The sequence below is a fragment of the Gracilinanus agilis genome, chromosome 5 (assembly GCF_016433145.1).
Source record: "Gracilinanus agilis isolate LMUSP501 chromosome 5, AgileGrace, whole genome shotgun sequence".
NCBI classification, from domain to species: Eukaryota; Metazoa; Chordata; class Mammalia; order Didelphimorphia; family Didelphidae; genus Gracilinanus; species Gracilinanus agilis.
The window spans coordinates 221,339,966-221,355,697 of record NC_058134.1 but is presented as its reverse complement, the minus strand read 5'-3'; the positions used below and the strand labels follow the sequence as shown (position 1 = coordinate 221,355,697).

The 15,732-nt window shown below is 41.7% G+C and overlaps 1 protein-coding gene across 1 annotated transcript in view; it reads right to left on the bottom strand.

Moving 5' to 3' along the window:
* The window catches only part of LARGE1 (LARGE xylosyl- and glucuronyltransferase 1), a 401,339-nt gene extending 389,421 nt beyond the window's left edge, over positions 1–11,918 (bottom strand). The window contains exon 1 of the mRNA XM_044679131.1: positions 11,793–11,918. Within this exon, the coding sequence (XP_044535066.1) occupies positions 11,793–11,898 (106 nt within the window). The 5' untranslated portion in view covers positions 11,899–11,918. The remainder of the gene's footprint in view (positions 1–11,792) is intronic.
* Between the last annotated feature and the right edge of the window lie 3,814 nt (positions 11,919–15,732).

Here is a 15,732-nt window from a genome sequence, read left to right as displayed (position 1 = left end):
CTAGTGCCTTCCCTCTTTTAATTATTTCCTATTTAAAAAATATGTAAGCTTGCTTTGTATATACTTTGTTTGTACGTTGTCTCTGTGATTAGATTGCAAGCTCTTTGAGGATAAGGCCTGCTTTTTGTCTTTTTTTTGTATCCTCAGCATTAGATACTTCATAAATGTTATTGAATAATTGATGAGGAGACAAGTGCTAAATTTGAAGGAAGGAAACCTGGGTTCAAATCCACGATGCATATGAAGTGACCCTGGGTAAGTTACTTCCCATATTTAGACCTGTTTTCTCATCTTTAAAGTGAGGAAATTGGATTTCATGGTCTCTAAGAAGCCTTTCAATGTTAAATTGAGGATGCCATCCTCAAGGAAGGCTTCAGTTCTCAGCCATCTTTTGTTCAGAATGTTATTAATGACATGTATGATGACTGAGATGGCATGTTATATATAAGCAAGGTATCCCTCATGAAGTAGCAGCTAGGTTTCACAGTGGATAGAGAGCTGTGACTCTGAGCCAGTTATTTAACTCTGCCTCAGTTTCCTCATTTGTAGAATGAGTTGGAGAAGGAATGGCAAATCACTTCAGTACCTCTGCCAAGAAAACCCCAAATGGGATCATGAAGAGTTAAACATGACTGAAATAACTGAACGGCAAACTCCCTCGTTATATTCTGATCCAATAACTCGTTCCAATAACCAAGCAAGACTCACATGGCCACCATGTTTCTACACATAAAGGACCATTATTAGAGCCCTCCTCAACCCCAAACATCTTCTGTTTAAACTGAAGGGAAAAACAATCCCCTTCCACTGACAAAGGTTGGAAAGTTGTCACCTTAGATCCCATGGGAACCCGGTCAAACATACCTTCAGTTTCTATCTCTCCTTTACCCCAGTCCCCCTAAAACCAATTCACTAATTAGCCTTCTAGGTGCTGCTTCGTGGTGGAATGAGGTATGGAATGCCCTCTGCTGGTGGACTCAAACAGACCGTGAACAACAGAGAAAGAGGGAAGGAACCAGAGATCATTGGACAAAGAGAACACTTAGGGCAACATGTGCTTGACTAAAAGTCGAACAGCTTAACTTGTGAGCTTGTCATAGGCTGTGAAAACCCCTGAGCAGAAGCAAACTGAATTTTTCCATTTGCAAATGGAAAACTTAATGCATCGATTCATCAAAATGGGCTCTAGAGGGCTGGAATTCTGCTCACCAGAGGACACAGCTCACCTTGTCTGGAGAAGCCATCATTCTTGTGTCATTGGGATAGAAGACAGCAGTGCATCATGTATTATGGTGTGTGTGTGTGTGTGTGTGTGTGTGTGTGATTGTGTGTGTGTAAGGAGAATCATACTAAAATTTCACAAGTTTGCTTTTAGATACCTTTGTTTCTCTCACACCTCTATAGCTGCCATGACTGAAACTTCTAAGTAAACAATGAATTATGAAAGACATGTTCAGATATTCCCAGATCAGAGGCTCAGTTATTAACAAACAACTGCATGGTGCTAGGTACTGGGGTACAAAGACAAGAATGGGATAGACTCTGTCCTCAAGAGGGAGCTTCAACTCAGAGGAGCTGTAACAGGGACCGCGAGGTGGCATAGTGTCAGGGCTGGAGTCTTCCTGAGTTCAAGAGAAGCCTTAGACTCTTACCAGTTGTGTGACCTTAGGCATGTTACTGAACCCTATTTGTCTCAGTTTCCTCATCTTATAAAATGAGGTAGAGAAGAGAATGGCAAATCATTCTGGTATTTTTGCCAGGAAAATTTTTGCCAGGTGGGGTCATGAAGAAGTAGACATGACTGAAATGAACAAACAACAACACGCATTTGAATCCCACCTCTTTGAATCCATTCTCCAACACCACTGGAATGATGAGATCACAGATTTCCATTTAGAAGGGACAACAGAGGTCATCTTATTTAAAAGTTGAGGAAACTGAGGACACAGAAGATGACCTGCCAAAGGTCACACAGGTGGGGTTTCAACCCTCTACTGACACCAATTCACTTTACCATATGTCATAGGACTCTTTGTAGTGGTTAAGTAAAATCATTAAAAGATAGATCTCAAAAGAAAAAAATCTTTTTTTGACTCTCTGTCTTTAAAAGGAAAATATGGATAAAGACTCAGAAGGGACTTTTCCCAAAAGCCCTCAGCAGATACTAAAAATGAAAAGGGAAATTCAGCTCGATATGAGATTTTCCTGCTCTAGTCTGTGAAGGCTGTACTCACTCCAGAAAAAGTTAGTTTGCCATGGGGTGTTATTATTATTATTTTTACTTGACTATGGAAAAAAATCTGAATAGGTCTTTCTTTCTTTTTAAATACATTCCTTCCATCTTAGAAGCAATATTAGGTATTGATTCCAAAGCGAAAAGTGGTAAGGGCTAGGCAATGCCCACAGTCAAATTGCTAGGTAGTGTCTGAGTCAGATTTGAACCTAGGACCTCTCTCAATACACTGAGTCACCTAACTGTCCCTAACAACAGGTGTTTTCAAGGAATTTGGCACCTTCTCCAACTTACTCTCTTCTAGATGTTATGCAATCAGTATTGGATCATAAACTGCCTGCAATTCTCTCGACTTCAGGCTAGAAGAAAAGTTGGGGAAATCTAGATGGGGAACAAGTCCCTATCATATGGTATCAGTGCTGCAGAGATATCCCACACCCATGCCCAATGAACTCTCCTGGTAACTAACCCAGTTCAAGCCACAGTCCCTTTCAGAAGCTCCTGGATGTGAAAAATGGAAGCTTTGACACTGACCACTGTCTAAGAATTCGATGCATTTTCTAATGAAGAAGGCTGCCTTCCAAGATGACCCAAAATAGGATGTTGCCTAGTCCAAATTCTGCCTCTCATTTTACAGTGGAGGAAATAAACTCAAAACCTTAATTAGCTAAAGGATCAAATAGAAAATCCTGCAGCTTTTAAAGCCTTTCGCAACCTGGTCCCTTCTTACCTTTCTAGTCATACAGCCTATTGATTTTTTTTTCATAGACTCTAATGATCCAGCAACATTGGTCTTCTGGTTATACCTCCAACCCAGCACTAAATTTCCTGACAGGCTGTCCCCATGCCTGGATTGCCCTCCCTCCTCAACTCTACTTCTTGGCTCAAATCCTGCTAGGGTGTACACGGGAGTTTAGATTTTGTCTTGTCCTTTGGAGTCCTTGAGGGCAGGGACCTCTTCTTTGCTTTTCTTTGTAACCCCAGCACCTAAGCACTGTACCTGACACGTATAAGGTGCTTATGAAATGCTTGCTGCAGCTTGGGCAGCTAGGTGGCAGAGTAGAGAGAGTGTCAGGTCCAGAGTCAGGATAAACCATCTTTCTGAGTTCAAATCTGGCCTCAGACACTTAATAGTTGGGTGACCCTGGGCAAGTCACTTCTCCCTGTTTGCCTCAGTTTCCTCAGGTGTAAAATGAGAAGGACTCTAGTGTTTCTGTGAAGAAAACCCCAAAATGGTTCAATGAAGGGATGGATATGGCTGAATGATAACAACAAGCACTTATTGACTGACTTCTCCCACATAACCCGGGGAGTAGTAACAGAGCTAGAAATTCATTATGATTTTTTCCATTCCTGGAGATGCCGCTATCACCTCCATCTTTGAATGACAAGACATAGGCAGATTGGCTTTGAAACTGGAAGGAACCCTGGAGCTTATCTATTGTTCAGATTCTAGCCCAAACCTCTCATTTTGGACAGTAGCTAATAGAAGACCTAGACATTGGATACAGTGTGTGTGTGTACATATATATACATAATATATATAATATATATATGAGAGAGAGAGAGAGAGAGAGAGAGGGAGAGAGAGAGAGAGAGAGAGAGAGAGAGAGCGCGTTGAGACTGGATGCCCAAATTCAAAACTTTTCACTCCACACTGCTGCCTTTACATCAAGATTCTTCTGGCCCCAAAGCCTCAGAGTAAATGCTATAGGAGCAAGGTGGATAATGCATGGGGCAGTGAGGCAGTTGAGGTTTAACATTACCTTCCTGCTCCCTGATTTCTCTTCTGCAATTCTTCACAGCACAAAGCCATAAGCTACACTAGAGTGAGAAGCAAAACTTAATGTTTTTAAACACACAAACTAATCAGTAAAAATGAAAAAAAAATCTATTTTCCATTTGAGTTTTCAGTCAAGATCCAGGAGCTTATAATATCCTAACTGAGAGGGACAGTCAGGTCCTTGGACAGGAGACAAGGCAGGCTTTGCCATCATTAAAGCAGTCCCACAGCCTGATGTTGAGTGACAGCATTTCTGGCAAATGATTCTCAGAGCATGGCAAAATGATTGTCATTGCCAGGACAGTATAAACCTTGGGAAGCCTTTTTATTGGGGAAAAGAGGGCATAGATGGGAGAGAGGCAGGCTTGGTGACCTACAGTGGGAAAACCACATGTTGTGTGATAACACAAGTACAACCTGTATCCTATTACCTGCCATCTTAGGGAGGTATATGAGGGAGGCTGAGAATATGGGCCTCAAAATGTCAGAAAATGATTACTAAAAATTATATCAACATGTCTTCTAAGGAAAAAATACAGTGGGGGGACTACTGGAATTTTCCCAGCTCTGACATTCCCTGTCCTAAGGTCCCTCCCTCCCAGCTCTGACTCTATATTTTACAGCCTTCAAATTTCAGCCCTACAATTTGCTGCTCTATCACGAGTCTTGATGTTTTCTGGATCTGTTTCCTCATCTGTGAAGGTGAGAGGGGGGTTGGACCAGGGTCCTCTAAAGCTCCAAATGGACAGACCTACAAATGGTATGTTCTTGGGAATGGGAGGAAATCCATGCTCCGTTTGTTCTTTGGGCATATAGAGTAACCACACAGCCACATTTAAAAGAATCTCTGCTTTCAGGTGAGAAGTGGAAGGAACCTCAAAGAGTGAAGTGTTAGAACCCAGAAAATGAGAACTGGAAGGAACTCAGAACAGAAAATATTGCGCTTATAACCCAGCCTGCTGGAGGTGCAAGGGTCCTTAGGATACAAAATAGAGTCAGCGCTGGGAGGGACCTTAGAACAGGGAATGTTAGAGCTTGAAGGGGCCTTAGAACAGGGAATATCGGACCTGGAAGGGGCCTTGGAACAGAGAATGTCAGAGCTGAGAAAAGGACCTTAGTACAGAGAATGTCAGAGTGGAGTGAGGGTGGGGGGAGAGAGGAGGAACAGGACTTAGAACAGAGACTGTCACAGCTGAGAACAGGGAAACTGAAGTTTGAGAGAGATCTTAGAATAAAGAATGTCAGAGATAAAAGAGACCATAGAGATTGCCTACATTTCATAGAAGTGGACTCTAGGTTACAGAGAGGGAAATGGTTTTCTAAGGTCACACTGATACTAAGACCAAAGCTTCTGGCTCCAAGGTTAGTTCTCTTTCCACTATACAGACTCAAGTGATAGACATTTACCAGAATACCTTACAATGGACCAGGAACTGTACTGGGTACAAAGAGAAAAAGAAAACTCCCCACCAGTAAATGCCTTGCAAACAATTTTGGACTATGTCCCCTTCCATATGACAAGCCTCCATCGGATGATTAAAGGAACTAATCATCACTTTCGCCCTCTCCCATTGGCCCCATCTAGCGCACAACCTATTGGATCATTATTCAAGATGGCGCAGTGAATAGGGGGCTGGGTCTAGAGGCAGAAAGACCTGAATTCAAACCCAGCTTAAAACACTGTTTGATCCTGGGCAAGTCACATAACCCTGTTTGATTCAGTTTCCTCATCTGTAAAATGAGCTGAAGAAAGAAAAGGCATCCTAGTATCTTTCTCTAAGAAAACACCGTATGGGGTCACAAACACTGAGACATGACTGAAAATGAGTGAATAGCAATAAAGTATGAAGGAGTCATTAGACATCCCAGAATCTGAGGAAGCAGATTCCATCCTTAATCTGCTACTTCCTCAGTGCCCACCTCAGCTCTCTGGGATGTCATGTAACTCTTGTACATAATGAAAAGGAAGGTTCAGGAAAGGTCAGAGGTTCTCTTTTGTGTGTATATGTGTGTGTGTGTGTGTTTGTATTTGTGTACATGAGTCTGTCCCCTGGACATCTTTGTTAGTCTGGTGAAATCTATCAACCAACCATTTCTCAGAATTTTTATTTCTTCAAATAATTTTAAGATAAAATTTAAATAATAATAATTTAAAATGTTTAAATAATGGAAAGAAATGCTGAAATTGGTTAGAAGTCAATGAAACTAAAGATGTAAAAATTTTCCCTATTAAAGTTTGAAACCCCATTCTCCCCCACAATCTATTCACAGACCCCAGGTTAAAATCCCTCAACTAATAATCATTTCTAAGGTCCCTCCTAATTCTACAGCCCATTCTCTACCTCCTAACCATGGTCATACCAAGACAGATGTGAGTTGATAAGAATATAGGCAGCTACAGCAGCTACAAGAATGACAAATGGTTCCTGCAAACTTAAATCAGTTCAGAAATTAATATCCTGAGCCTGTTCATGACACTGGTTTTAAATGTTCAGACTCTTGCCTCATCGGAAGGAATTTGGTTTTCAAATAAAGCAGACATTTCTCACCCAAGCCTGCCCACGTGACAGCATGGCTGACTCCGAACAGAGCTGAGTATGAATTATCTGAGGGCAAAGTGTGTGAACAATTTTCTGAATGGCTGAAAAGCCCCCTTTTTCACACACCAATAACTCAATAACAGCTGAACATATATTCTTGAAGGACTTACACACACACACACAAACACACACACACACACACACACCCCAACTACTACCCCACAAATCCACATTCACCTCTAAGCAAAGGCACTGAGAATGTCCAAAAAGTAATTTTAGGAACACAATAACAGATGGGATAGCAATATAAATGGAAATAAATTTACATCTCATTTGTTATGAACTAGAAGAGGCAGCAGGAATGGTGGAAAGAATGCTGGACTGGAGAGTCAGGAATTTGGGGGTTTAAATGCTACTGCTGATCTGTATTAGCTATATAATAACCTTGATGTCTGTGTGTGTGTGTGTGTGTGTGTGTGTGTGTGTGTGTGTGTGTGAGAGAGAGAGAGAGAGAGAGAGAGAGAGAGAGAGAGATGGATTCTCTGGGCAGTCGTCCAGTGAAGCCTGTGAACCCCTAAGAATACTGGTTTTAAACTTGTAAAATAAAATATCTAGGATTACAAGGAAAACCAATAAGATGGTAATAAAGATATATCTTTCTCCTATTCAAGTTCATAGACCCCATATTTGTAGCTGTTCCAAGACTGTAATCTATAAATTATCATCTATGGCAGTTATTTCCCCCTGTATGAAATCACAAGTCCTTGGTATGTTGATCTATTTGTTACATGAGATAAGAGATAAATATCCAAATCACTTTTGTGATCTTCCTTGATCCAGGATTTGAAGGATAATATTAATAATAATTAATAATAATAAAAAACAGTGAGGGTGGTGATGATGGTGATGATGACAGAGATAGGAACCAAACCTGTGATTCCAATGGAATAGGAAACATCCACATGAAGGAAATCCCTCTATTAGTGTAATGGGCACCTTTTCTAAGTATATTATCTTAGATAGCTGTCAAGAATACTGAAAAATTAAGAGATTTGGTAACCCAGAAAAGATGCACCAGAAGAGTGACTTGAACCCAGGTCTTCCTGGCCTCAGGGTTGGCTCTCTATCCACATGCTATATACCTCTCTGTGGATATAAGTAAATATATGTACATATACATATATATGTATGTATATGTGCATACTGGTGCCTATATGTGTATGTATGTGTGTGTGTATACACCATATCTTTATATATTTGTTGATTTTCAACAATACTGTCTCAACTAATCCTGGCAATAATAATGATTATAATAATAATAATGGCAGTAACAACTAACAAAATAAGAACAAGGAAGGGAAGGAAAGGAGGAGGAAAAGGAGGAGAAGGAAGAGGAGAAAGAGGAGGAGAAGGAGGTGACACATAAGAACTAGCATTTATGTCACTTTTATGGTTTGCAAAGCACTTAACAAATAATGTTTCATTTGATCCTCACAATATCCCAGGGAGTAAGGTGCTCTTATTGTCCTCATTTCGACAGATAAGGAAAGTAAGGTTAATCAGTTAAATGACTTGCCCAACACCAGATAGTGGGATTTCAACTCATATTTTCCTGATTCTAAGCCCAGTGGTCTATCCTCTGGGCTGCCTACTCACAAGTGCCCTAGGAGGTAGGTGCTATTATTACCTTCCTTTCACAAGATTAGAAAGTGAAGCTGAGAGAGGTAAGGGGATTTGCCCTGGTAGTCTGAGAACAAATGCAAACTCTTCTTGCTCTGATCTGAAGTTGACACTTCATCCACTCTATCCTCCAGCAGTCTCAAAGGACCATAAATCTCTGGCTCAAAAGGACTTCAGTGACCATGGAGTCTAATCTCTTCATTTCACAAATGAGGAAACTGAGTCACAGGGAGATGAAGTCCCTTCCCCAAGGTCCCCTACTTAGCAAACTTCAAAGATAGTCCTTGGACTATAGCTCCATTGTTCATTCCACTCTACCATGAGAAAATTGATAGATCCTACAAGATGAATTCTGGGATGTTTGGAATCACAGAGCTAGCTGGCTGGCCATGATTCCTGGAATATAACTCTCCCCCACTTTGAACTCTGAGAACTTCTAACTTCATTCAAGACTCAATTCCAGTGCCATCTCTTAGCTAAACCAAACGGAGAACCTCTCCCTTGATTCAAGGCTCAATTCCAGTGGCATCTCTTAGCTGGACCATGCCCAATCCCCCATTCTTAGCATTCTTTCCCCCCAAATCATTTTGTATTGACTTTGTAGGTCTTTTGCATGTTCGTTCTTCTCTCTGATAGAATGTAAGCTCCCTGAGAGGAGGAGCTGGTTTGTTGTTGTTTCTGTACTCCCAGTGCTGGCATGAATATATAATAAATGGTGGCAGAATGAATGAATCTCAGAGCTAGAAGGTACTTCAGAAGTTAGGGAGTCCAAACCTCAGTCAGTCCAGGAGGAATCTTTGTATCCTACCAGCAAATATATAGGAATTTAACAGCACCCCTCTACTAATTACTGTTGTAATAACCCAGTGAAAGGGAACTCACTACCTTACCAATATAACTTGAAAGATGGTTCTAACTTTTTCCTCTTTATTCTAAGCAGAAACCTACCCTCCATGTAGCCTCCACCCGATAGCCCTAGAATCTAAACTCTAGGTGTCACAGAGAACAGATCTAACCCATGTCATGCCTAGTTCAACCCTCTCCCACTTTTACTTTTAGCTCTTCTTCTCTTTTATGTTTTACTTTCCCCAATTAGAATGTAAGCTCCTTGAGAGTAGAAATGGCATTGCTTACTTGTATGTTTAATTCTCTATGCTTAATATACTGTCCAATACAACATAAGTACTTAATAAATCAATCAATCAATCTCTCTCTCTCTCTCTCTCTCTCTCTCTCTCTCTCTCTCCCTCCCTCCCTCCCTCCCTCCATGTGACAACCCACAAAGAATTTAAAAAAAAACACATTCTTCCCCCTCTGCCACCAAGTGCTCTCTTCACGAGGCTAATTGATTCAGTTTTGCTCAGACAGAATAATAGAGCATCCAGATCCTCACCAACTTCCAGGCATTTGATTGTGTATTTTCCTTTCTGAGGTAGGTTTCAACTCAGCTTTCTGGTGGAACCAATGAAATTAAACTGACTTTTAAAAAAAATGCCCTCACACTCTGCATATTCAATTTCTCTCCATCTAGGCAGATTCTTTGCTCCTTATTTATGGCTTCACCTACCTTGAAATGGAAAATTCGAGGGTGTCAATAAATGGATTGTGAAGTTGTTATGTTTAACTACAGAAATGGCAATGTCTCCATGGGCCATTTTGGAAATGCAGTGAGCTTGGCAGCACTAGTCAGGGGACCTGGAGTGGTTTGCTTCTGCCTCATCCAATAAACACAAAGTCTTGCTATTGAGTCTTTAGCTGCTTCACCAGAAGAGGGAGGCAGCTTGGTTTACAGTATGGATTCATACGAGCCTTTCCTCATATCGTGGACCCCATTCTGGCAGACTGGTAAAGCCTGTGGCTCCAGTCTCAGAATCGTATTTTCATTAGCATGAAACAAAATATTTAGGATTAAAAATATACAAGATTAGTACCATATCCAAGTCTAAAGACACTAGGAAATCTAACCTTTAAAGGTTGTGGCTCTCCGATTAAGAATCCCTGGTATAACTGGAGGGAAAAATAGATGTGGAACGCCTGAATTCAAATGCTAGTTCTGCCACTGACTAGGTGTGTGATTCTGGGTAAATCATTTAACTTGTCTAAGTCTCAGAATAGTCATCTGTAAAATGATGGTATAAGACTCAGCTTTACAATAATCCTAATGGACCATCCAAGTAGTGAATTACTCTACTAGCACTAATCCCTTAGGCTGATGGTCAAACAATACAGTGGTCTATGGGGTAATCTATCCCTTGCAAGCATGAGGAAGGTGGCCAGGCTGCGAAAGTGACACGCACCCCCACTATGGCTATAGCTCTGGGCCTGGAATCAGGAAGGCCTGAGTCCAAATCTGGCCTTGGGCACATTGGACCCTGGGCAAGTCACTTTACCCTGTTTGCCTCAGTTTCCTCATCTGTCAAATATGCTGGAGAAGGAAATGGCAAACTAGCTATGTGTTTCTGGCCAAATCACTTCACCCTCTTTGCCTCAAGTTTCCTCATCTGTCAAATGATCTGGAGAAGGAAATGGCAAACCATCCCAGTATTTTTTTTCAAGAAAACCCCAAAAGGGGTCCTGATGAATGGGTCCTTGATGCTAGGTTAAGGTATTTATATTTGATTTTAGAGGCAATAAAGTGAACCAACAAGGGCTTTGCTGGAGAGGAATAAGGGGGTCACAGGTGCATAGTAGGATTACTTGAGTAGCAGTAGGATCGATTGAAAGAGGCAAGAGAGGAGACAACAGAGGTGGGAAGACCAATAAGGCAGTTACACCATAAGCAGTCAGTTCACACACACTCGCACACACACAGTGAGCAGATCCACAAAGAAGCCTCCTTAATAATCTCCCCATTTCTACTATCTCCTTCAATCATTTATGCATACACAATTGTGTATATGTATATGATTTCCACAGGTGTCCATGTATGTGAATATGTGTATTACAAATATACATGTATGTGTGCAACTGCTATCATGTGTGCACCTATACACACATGTTGTATATAGAAGCATATGCTTAGAAACAGCAGCAACAAAATTACAATGATAATATTTTCATAAGTATAAATTATTTTGTAAAATAAGATTTTATAAAATAAAATATTTTAGGAAACACACATATATATTAGGAAACACTCCTACCCACACATCTATGCATGGAGGTGTATATATTATGTCCTTTTATCCTCATAAGGACCCAGATAAAGTAATACTAATATCTCCATTTCCCCTTTTTACAGCTAAAACAGGCTGACACACTTTCAGCAATTTGTTTCCATTCACACCATAAGTGACTGAGGCAGGATTCAAATTGAGTTCTTCTTGCCTCTAATTGGATGTTCTCCCCCTAAGAGCGCCAACTGAGCTGCCATAAGACTTCCTTGATTTAAAGAGAAGGCAAAGCGATGGAGAGAAGAAAGATGTCTCATCAGATCCAGCATCTCTGACCCCAGGGAGGCTAAGAAAAGCCTCTGGGGGAGGCGGTGCTTTTCCTGTTCACTGTCCCCATCCCCCTCTAGCCAGGAGTCCTGGTCTTTCCTCCTCCCACCCCTCACCTTCAAAGCTTCCAGCAAAGAGGTAAATCCAGGTGACTGCTGGGATGAAGAGAACCGTCAGAGAGGCAGCCAGGAATTTCCGTCTCCCTCTGCAGATGCCCAGCATCCTCTCGGAGGTGGCAATCTCTAACCACGGCGCCGTTCCTATGTTGGGAGCGTGGAGTCCCCAGCGTCCCTCATATTACTTTCTGAAAGGGAGAGAAAGGAGAAACAGGTCAGGCATCGGCATGGTCATCGGTAACCCATGTCCAGACGTCCCCAAAGGAGTTTCTCTGCTCTCTGCCTATTCCCTTCTAGCTGTGCCTTCCAGCAAATAGGCTACATTCCTTCCAAGCCCAGCAGGAGCCGGAGAAAGGAGGGGAAAAGGGCTGACATTTGTACTCTGCTTTGAGCCTCAGAAAGCCTTTTATACCCATTACCTTGTATTGATCGCCACAACAACTTTGTCATGTGGGTCCTACCAGGAATAGCCAAGCTACAGCAACCACTGGGCACACTCGGGACAAGTTCCAAAACGTACCAGCATCAGAGCATGAAAAGCGTCCGGACGTGAGTCCCAGCCCCTCCGCTCTATCTTAGTCTGCTCACTGCTGGGGGACGCAGAGGTGAGGCTCCTTTGGGATACAGCTGCTGGGGGGTGGGTGGGGGACAGGAATGGTTCTCACCATCTGGAGGCTTCCTATTTTAACTGATTATTCTGGTCCATCAGATTCTTGGCTCAGCCCTTTCTACACTACTACTACTACTTACACATGAAAGTCACCAGCAATAAATTCTAGCACGTCAGGACAAATTATCAGCCGCCCTATCCTAGGTACAGCTCTAGGTATTATTAGCTCTGATTTTACAGATGAGGAGACTACCGACACTTAAACAGGCTCCAGTATAACAGGGCTTGATAACTCCAGCAGCTATGTGGTACATTGGATAGAGTCCCAGCCCTGGAGTTAGGGAGACTTGAGTTGAACTCTCGCCTCAGACACTAGCTGTCTGACATGGGGGCAAGTCACTTAATCCTGTTTGCCTCAGTTTCCTCATCTGTCAAATGAGTCAGAGAAGGATAGGGCCAACCACTTTAGTATCTTTGCCAAGAAAATCCCAAATAGGATCATGGAAAGTGGGAAACAACTGAAGATGATTGAACAACAAGCAAAAGTCAGAGGATCTGGATTTAGATCCCATCTCTGTCTCTCACTACCAGTGTGATCTTGGGGAAGTCTGTGACTCAGTTGTTGAGGATGTGTGAAGAGGAAACTTGGAGGGGAGAAACGAAAATAAATGCTCTCTCAGAACCTTCCAGAAATAAATCTGGAATCCTTTGATCCAATTCTCCTTTATTTACTCCAATTTCCAACCAAACTTGTTGTATTTTCCCCGTCATTGCCCTCCCACAGGGACCATACCTCGTGCTTTTTGTAAGTGCCCCCCTTCCATATCCCCACCTACTAACAATCACATTTATTTTGGGCTTTGAGGTTTACATATTATTCTCCTCACAAAAATTGTGAGATAGGTAGAGAAAATAAAAGTACTTCTGGTTTGCAGATGTTGAAACTGAGTCACAGAGAGGTTCAACAACTTACCCAATGAGATTTGAACCTAGATCCTTTGATTCTAAGTCCATTCATTGGACTCTTTCATGTTCGACTCTTTCTATTCATATTAATTGTTAGCAATACCCTTCTAAGGAACATTTCCCAGACATCCCTAGCTGAAAGCCCTTTCTTCCTTCCTTCCCCCCTTTTTTTAGGTCCTTTCTTCTACTAAAGATTTGCTAGAAACTCCATATTGGGCAAGAGCCCCAGACTAGCCATCTCTCACCCTCCTGACTTATCTGCCTTCTCCCCACATGGACACTTCCTTTCACCTCCACTAGAATGCAAACTCCTCCAAGGTAACTATTTTCTTTGCATTCGTCTCCCCAGCACTTAGCACAGTGCCCGGCACTTGAAGGGCTTGATAAATGCCCATTAACTGGCTGGCTAGACGTTTGCTGCATCCTGAACACAAAACCATAGATATAGGCTTAGAAGAGACCTAAATAATCCCATGATGCTACTTATATCTTAAGTGAAAGCTCCCCAGATACAGATCCTCAGCATAATGCCATCTGCATGAGAAGACCTCTGGTTGGGCAGCTGGGTAGCTCAATGGATAGAGAGACAGGCTTGGAGATGGGAGGTCCTGGGTTCAAATCTGGCCTCAGATACTTCCTAGCTGTGTGACCCTGGGCAAGTCACTTAACTTCCCCATAGCCTAGCCCTTACCACTCTTTTGCTTTCGAACTAATACTCAATATCAATTTTAAGACACAAAGTAAGGGTTAAAGAAAAAAAAGAGGACCTCTAGGGAAGGAGAGCCCACTAATTACCACTTCTACTACTATTTATAACAATTATAATAATATGTCATATATTATTAGTATATTAACATGCATATCATACCCAGATAATGTATTCTAATAAGTAATAATTCATAATGCATAATAATTATTACTAATAATGCTTCTAATTAAAAATAATTCACATCCTACATACAGGACTGTTATCAGTAAATCACTTGGTAAACCTTAAAACCCTATGAGAAGGAGGCAGCTAGGTGTTACAGGGGATAGTGTCAGGCCTAGAGTCAAGAGGACCTGGATTCAAATCTGGCCTCAAACACTTCCTCATTGTGCAACTCTGGGCAAGTCACTTCATCCCATTTGCTCAGCCCTTGTTCTTTTGTCTTAGAGTTGTTTCTAAGACAGAAAGTAAGGGTTGAAAAAAAACCCCGCTATGAGAAGGTTATTATCAATGGTTTTTAATTATATCTGTACATCTTATCTCCTCTATTAAGCTGTGGGTTCCTTAAGGGTGGATATACATTGCCTTTCATTTCTTGGTTGAGGAAACTGAGACGAATAGGGTTGAGTGACTTGCCCAGGGTCACCCAGCTACTTCTTAGAAAGATGAGCCTTCCTGACTCTGGGCCAGGTACCAGCCTTTTCAACTCTACATCCCCATTATTGTGTACGGAGGGCATGTAATGTGCCTTATAATTGTATGAACTGAACCAAATCGTGAAGTACTTTTTAAAGACTTCCTGAGGAGATTTTGGAGCCTTCCCCAATAATCCATTCTCATATCTACATATCCATGTACACAGAATAGTCTTTTATTAGTCTAACCTAAATCCCTTTATCTTTCATCTTAAGACAATTTACTTTCCTGGTCTCTGCAACATCATGCCTCTTTGTTCTCCTCTTAAAATAGTCCAGAACAGAGAAATCTATCTGGAAACCCTGAGCAAAGTCACAGGAAAGACAGAGGATCACAGAAGAGAAGAAGAACACCTAGACCAACCCCCTCATTTAACAGATGGGAAACTGAGACCAAAAAGGAATTCTCCAATCTGAGCCTTAGGTGGGAACTTGGAAATCATAGGCTCATGGGCTCACAGAGTTAGAAAATTCAAAGTCATTTAACTCCCTCCCTGTCACTTCCTGCATTCCATAGATAAAAGAAATCCAAGTGCAGTGGGATTAATCATTTGGTCCAGGTTACATGGGGAGGGAGTTTTTTAATCTTTTTTTTTTTTTAACCTTTACTTTCCATCTTAGAATCACTACTGTGTATTGGTTCCAAGACAGAAGAGTGGTAAGGGCAGGCAATGAGAGTTAGGTGACTTGCCCAGGGTCACACAGCTAGGAAGTGTCCGAAGCCAGATTTGAACCCAGGACCTCCCATCTCTAAAGGACATTGTCTAATTTGGAAGGAGTTTTTAAATGTTCTTGCCACCATCTCCTATTTTTCCTAGTTGTCTTCCAGGAGCAAGCAGGACAAATTATATTCCTTTTCTACATGGTAGCCCTTGGAATACTTGCAAAGAATTACCCCAGTGCTCCCAAGTTTTTTTTTTTTCTAAATTAAAAAAGCCCCCAACTCCTTCACCTGATTCT